At 33.2% G+C, this 6,674-nt stretch overlaps 2 protein-coding genes across 7 annotated transcripts in view; one reads left to right on the top strand and one right to left on the bottom strand.

Annotated features, from left to right (window-relative positions):
• LOC117177494 (putative fatty acyl-CoA reductase CG5065) overlaps window positions 1-4,346 on the top strand; it is a 53,305-nt gene extending 48,959 nt beyond the window's left edge. The window contains exon 10 of the mRNA XM_033368230.1: window positions 4,083-4,346. Within this exon, the coding sequence (XP_033224121.1) occupies window positions 4,083-4,212 (130 nt within the window). The 3' untranslated portion in view covers window positions 4,213-4,346. The remainder of the gene's footprint in view (window positions 1-4,082) is intronic.
• LOC117177495 (afadin- and alpha-actinin-binding protein-like) overlaps window positions 1-6,674 on the bottom strand; it is a 166,176-nt gene that overhangs the window by 74,818 nt on the left and 84,684 nt on the right. The window lies entirely within an intron of this gene.

The following is a 6,674-nucleotide window of genomic DNA, read 5'->3' as shown; positions in this document are numbered from 1 at the left end:
AACGAAAAGATAGTGAATCATAAAGTGCGTGTTCAAAGAAAAATATAAGCTATAAATAAATTCACTCGGCAAGTTTTATGAAATAATGTGTAGTTCACCAATGACGTCAGTAGATGCATTGAAAGGCAAACGAACTTTCCTCATTCTACTGATGCAAATCTAACGTAATGTATATGAGGTTTATTATGGGAAAATTGTTTTCTGTGACGTCCGCGTGAAGTCTTGGGAACGCGCATAAAATACGTTTTCAATAATGGGTTATATTTGATCCCCCGCCTCCTCCCGAAAGAAACGTAGCCCAAAATTCTATTAAAACCTATGAAATAGGGGGATTTTTCATAAAAATAGGAAAATAACAGGGTATTAAATTCTTTGAAACAAAATTTTTATTATTAATTAAATAGTTGAATTTCCAAATGACAAAAATGCATTTTAAACTACATGATCGAATTTGAAAACCAAAAATATTAAAATGCAATCAAAAACATTAAACTTTTGTAACCAAAAAGACAAATTTTGTTAGAAAAAACTTGAATTTTTAACAAAAGAAAAGTTCATTTTACAACCAAACACCCTGACTTTCCTACCAAAAAAAGCAGGCAGTCGAATTAAACGAAAAAGACTAATTCTCAATCAAGAAAAATGAATCTTAACTAAATAGTTGAATTATGAACTAACAAAAATATTTTTTAAACGAAATGTCTACCGTTCCGGAATTTTCGGTAAAACTAACAATCTCCTTTTCAGCTCCATTACGACTAATTTTATGGAAAATTCCATAATACTAGTCAGAGCCTTTTCTTAATTGAAAATGGAATCGTCCGATTTTCAAATTAAATTATTAATTAAAAAAATAATAATTTACAACTAGTTAAAGGCAACTAAAAATACGATTTTGTAATCAAAGGGTTGAAGCTTGGCCCAAAAAGATGAATTTTCAATAACAAAGAATAATTTTCTAAGCTACCAAATAGTTTAATTTTTAACTTATAACGGATAATTTTTGCAACCAAAAATGAAAAAATGAAATTTTCCGGAAAAAAGAATAGGTTTTTAGATAATATATTTTATTAAATGAACAAAAAAGTTAAATACTTAAGCATAATAGATGAATCTTGGAAAAACCTGAAAAGATAAATTATGAACAAAATAGTTAAATTTTCAACCAAAAAGATGAATTTTTCACCAAGAAGATACCTGTCTATCAAAAAGAGTTTGAGCGCTTAAGACACGCGTCTGTTGGATTTCGAGCTTCGCGCTCGTTCTTTCTGCTTCCTCCATATTTGTGTACATACTTTTAAAATTAAAGGTTAAAGCAAATAAATGCTGTCTTACAAAGAATTCGTCTTTTTGGCTTGAAAGTTCAACTACTTGGTTCTTTATGTAACTGCTTCGTTAAAATTTAATTTGTTGTTGAAAGTTGGTATTCTTGGGTTTAAAATTCATCTCTTTTGGTAGAAGATTTGTTTTCGTTAAAGATTCATGGACAGGAGCCGGGCGGGAGCCGGTCGGACTACTTTTATCTCGAATCCCATAGTCTAAGGCCGGCCGGTTACTGGCCGGGCCAACCCTGGTTATATCCCATGATTGGGAGCCGGCTGGGCACTGGTCAGGTTAATGTTTTTGTAGAAATTACACATTTTTTAAGAGCCGTGATATTATCAAAAACGTAATTATGGATGCTAGATGAATTATTATTTGAAAATTATAATTTAAAGATTTATTAAATCAGTGAAACAAAAATGAGCTTTTTTAAATTCTTTAAAAAAAAAACATTAAATTTTTTCGAATAATTTAAAATTTTAAATAAAACTGTTATCGATTCTGCTATGTGCAAAAACAGAAATGATACAATTTTTATAAACTTCTCTATATTCAGACAATCTTTAGCCTGTGCAATTTCAAATTTACCGCCATATATAGCGCCTGCTGTGTCTGTCGTCTGCATAGACACTCAGTAATTTTTAGTTTCGCACCTGGAACGAGAATGCTACTTGCACTCACGTCGCGTCGTCTCTTCGAAGTTCGCAAATAAAATCAAGACTCGTAGTTAAAATCAACCTTATTTCAGTAATTAGTTTCAATACCCCACTTAGTGCGCGAATAATTATTATTTTAAATTAAAATATAGTCCTGTGTATACAGTTTTTACTTTCTTCTTTCCTAACCTTAAATCACCACGTGGCTTCCAAATTGCTATGGGATTCTATCATCAGGGAATAAAATTCTACTCCAATTTTCTTGCCAGAATTGGTTCACTTGATTTGACTTTTAAAGTTCACCGTAATCTTTACGATGAGCTTTAAAAGACAAAACAGTTACCAATTTCTCGCCTGAAGCAACATTTCTTAACCGCTTTTTTGCCGGATTACCCGACCGGATCCCGGCTGGTATTGAAACCGGGATCCGACCAGTTTACCGTGACGCTTTTAGCCGGATCCTGGCAGGATTCCCCGACCAGCGCCCGGCTTAAAGCGGGGCTATCCGGCTGAGACACGGTCGGAACCCTCATTGGATTCCTACACGGGGGCATTTAAGATAATTTTATTTAAAAGAATTTATTCCCTTATTATTTTCCTTTTTTCTTAAAAAAACACTCAATTTTTATTATTTAGTTTGAGGTGTCGCGTAAAACACATAAAATTTGCCATTCATTTAACATGGGAAAAAGTCTGCTGTTTGTAAATATTATATTTAAAGGCGATGATATGTTTCAAATAATTCCGCATTTCAGTATATTGTTCATAATTTGTGAGAGATTATGAATCAATTATAAATTTCGAGGGTGAATGCCACATACATATGATCTGTTAACTAATTTTCCATCGTTTAAATAACTGTTTTTCTCAAGTCAGCCGCGAAATAGTGATGTTTTAAAATAATTTTACAATTATATTTACATTAATTTCAAAGAAAATAAAATTGTTTAAAGAATTTATATTTGTTAAAAAATCAACGATTATTCTTATAAAACAAGATAGTACCTAAAAATATTAATATCTGTCGCTACTTTGTTCAGATAAAACGTTTCTTTAGCTTTTATAATATACTTGAACAAATAAGTATTATTTAAATAATTGTAAATTCTTCTTGTTCTTTATCCTATTATTGTTACGCATAGTCCTCAATTTTTTCCCAGCTCTCCAATTCTACCACCGCCACTTTATTCTCCTTTCGTGCCCCCATCCGTACTTTCCCTACCTTGCCTTTAACCCACCCTATGCTCTGTAGCAACTTTTCCATCCACTACTTTTCTTCCCCACTCTTCAGCTTCAATTCTTTTATTACAATATTACTTCTCCTATCTGCCTTTTCTCTTGTCTCCATCCTAAACTCCATTGCCCTTATCCTTTCCCTATCCGCTCTCTCCTCCTTTTCATTACTATGCTATCCCATTTTCTCTTCTATCATATTCTCCACCCTCCCCCCTGTGAACTACTTACTGTTCCGATCTACCTTTGACCTTCTCAAGCCTTTTTCCCCCTTTCCTTCCACACCCTAATATATACTTCCATCTGTTTTATTTGATACCCTTTCTGCTTCCTTACCGACATCACCACTCTCGACAATCCTTCTACTTTCCCCCTCAGCTCTTTTATCTCCTTTTCCCAGCTCTCATCTGTCTCCCTCAGGTCCTCCCTTATACTTTCCATTTGACCCATAGCCCCCCTGACGTCCTCCTTCAACCCTCTGACCTCACCTATCAGCACCCCGAGAGCCTCGTTCTCCGTCTAGACCTCCATTTTTAGAGGGGGGGGGGGGGTCTACGTGTTCGCACGCTTTTTTTAAAAGGACTCTCTAGCGCGCTTTTCTCCGGACTCTCTTGGGTGTCCATTTTTTTCTTCACCCTAATATTACGTAAAATTTTTGCTTATGATATTTTATTTAGGGATCCATGAGAGTGACTTGAAATCATTCACTTTCAAAACTCATGATAGATTATTATTATCTGGCGAATTATGAACAATATACAGAAACAAAATACGCACACACGCACATAAAACACCCGAATATGTGTCTAACTATCCAATTATTTATTTATTTATAGTCTATTTTAATGAAGCATTGTGTTATTATTTCAGGATGAGATGGATTGACAGAATCTTCAAAGTCTGGCTTGCAATTGGCTTTTCGTGGCTGTTTGTGAAAATGGGCCTTATCGCTTATCTCTGCAGAGTGCTCCAGGAGAAATTTGAGATATTTAATGCTTGATAAAAGCAATTATGGACTATAATGCATTTTGCTTCTTTGAAAGTTGATTATCAATATCTCTTTCCTTGGAACTAATTATAACAATCCGATTATAATATTCGCGCTAATTTTCCATTTTAAACCGTGCTAAGGTAAATAATTTTTGTAAGCAATCATAAATATATTTGATAAAATCAAACAGTAATCTCTTCGGAGCTGTCAATTTCTACCTATTACATTTTTCTTGCCTTGATAACGGTACTGTATGAGTACCTAAACGTTGGATTCAATAGGAGTTTTTATTTGTTCGCTGTGGTCCAAATTTGGGCATTGGATTCTTGTTTTTTTTTTTTTTAAACAGGAGTTTGCATCAATTTGATTATTGGAAGTTAAATAGGATTTTTAATTTGAATTTTAATCTAATTTCAATTTCTTAAATTTTGATTCAGTAATCTCAAATTATCTAAATGATCTAGATGCTTTTCAAACTTCGGAGAAAAGGTTTGCAGCGCTAGCAGGACGTCCACTCAGCGCCGCCACCTATGAAAACTCACTAAAAATGATTATAATGCGATGAACGATAAGTGGAGATGTTTTTGCTTTTTTTGGCTCTATGATGACATATATTACGTTTCCCAAAAAACTACACCTAAGTCTCACACAACTACCCCCTGTGATCAAAAACGTTTTCAAAATGGGAAAACTACCTTCAACAATGTAAACATGTTTTAGAGCTTCAAATGAATCACACGACACTTGAAAATTTCGCCCTCTTTATATTTTCCCCAAAGCTACCCTTCCACGTGAACGTATACAGCGGAACATATATATGTATGAAAAAAGCATTAAAAATAGTCTAACTTAGAAGGAACTGTTAGTTGACATTTTTTTGCTCTTTTTCTGCTCTCTGATAATATATAATACCTTCCCAAAAAACTACCCCTAAGGCATACATACTCACCTCTCATGATCAAAAACGTTTTCAAAGTTAAAAAACCAACTTGAACAATATAAAAATGATTTAGGGCTCAAAATTATTAAAATGAAACTTGCAAATTTGCCTCTCATTACAGTAATACCAAAACCACCTTTCCATGTGAACGTATGCAACAGAACGTATATATGTATGAAAAAAGTATTAAAAATAATCAAGCTCAGAAGACACTGTTAGCTGATATTTTTTTCCTCTTTTTTTGCTCTTTGATAATGTATAATACGTTCCCGAAAAACTACCCCTAAGACATACGTACCTGCACCTCGTTATCAGAAATGGTTTAAAAGATGGAAAACTACCTTGAACAATGAAAACATGATTTAGAATAACAAATTAATTATATGACATTTGAAAACTTTCCCCTCTATTAAATTATCCCGAAAAACTACCCTTCCACATGAGCGTATGCAGAGTAACATATATATGTATGAAAAAGCATAAAAATTAATAAAACTTAGAAAAAACTGTTAGTCGATATTTTTTCTTCTTTTTTGCTCTCTGATAGTATATAATGCGCTTCCAAAAAACTACCCCTGAGTCATGCATACATGCCCTTCGTGAACAAAAACGTTTTAAGAGTTGAAAAACCACCTTAAAAAATGTAGACATGCTTTAGAGCTCAAAATTAATTACATTACACTTTAAAATTTCCCCCTCATTATCATTTCCTCAAAAAACTACCCTTCTACGTGGATGTGGGCAGCAGAACATATACATGTAAGAAAAAGCATAACAAATAATACAACTTAGAAAACATTGTTAATTGATATTTTTTTCCTCTTTTTTTTTTGCTCTTCCATAATATATCATACGTACCCGACAAACTACCCTTAAGTCCTACATACACTCTCCTCGCCATCGAAAATATTTTACAATTGGAAAACCCACCTTGAACAATGTAAAAATGATTGAGAACTCCAAATTAATTATATGATACTTAAAAATTTCCCTCTCATTATAATATTCCTAAAACTACCCTTCCACGTGAACGTATGCAACAGAACATCTTCCGCTGGAAGATGTAATCAATTTGGAGTTCTAAATCATTTTTACATTGTTCAGGGAGGTTTTCCAGCTTTTAAAACTTTTTGATGACGAGGAAAGGGTATGTATGACTTAGGGGTAGTTTTTGAGTAACGTATAATATATTATTGAAGAGCAAAAAAAGAGCAAAAAAATATCGATTAACACTGTTTTCTAAGTTGTATTATTTTTTATGCTTTTTTCATACATACATAACTTCCGCTGCATACTTTCACGTGGAAGAGTAGTTTTTCCGGAAAATTATAAAGAGGGGGAAATTTTGAAGTGCCATGTAATCAGTTTGGAGTTGTAAATTATTTGCGCATTGTTTTTAATCACGAGCAGTGAGTATGTATGACTTAGGGGTAGTTTTTAGGGAGCATATTATATAATATCGAAGAGCAAAAAAAGAGCAACAAAATATCGACTACCAGTGTTTTCTAAGTTGTATTATTTTTTATGCTTT

This window comes from Belonocnema kinseyi, chromosome 7, assembly GCF_010883055.1.
Source record: "Belonocnema kinseyi isolate 2016_QV_RU_SX_M_011 chromosome 7, B_treatae_v1, whole genome shotgun sequence".
Classification (NCBI taxonomy): Eukaryota; Metazoa; Arthropoda; class Insecta; order Hymenoptera; family Cynipidae; genus Belonocnema; species Belonocnema kinseyi.
This window is presented reverse-complemented; position numbering and strand designations above follow the sequence as displayed.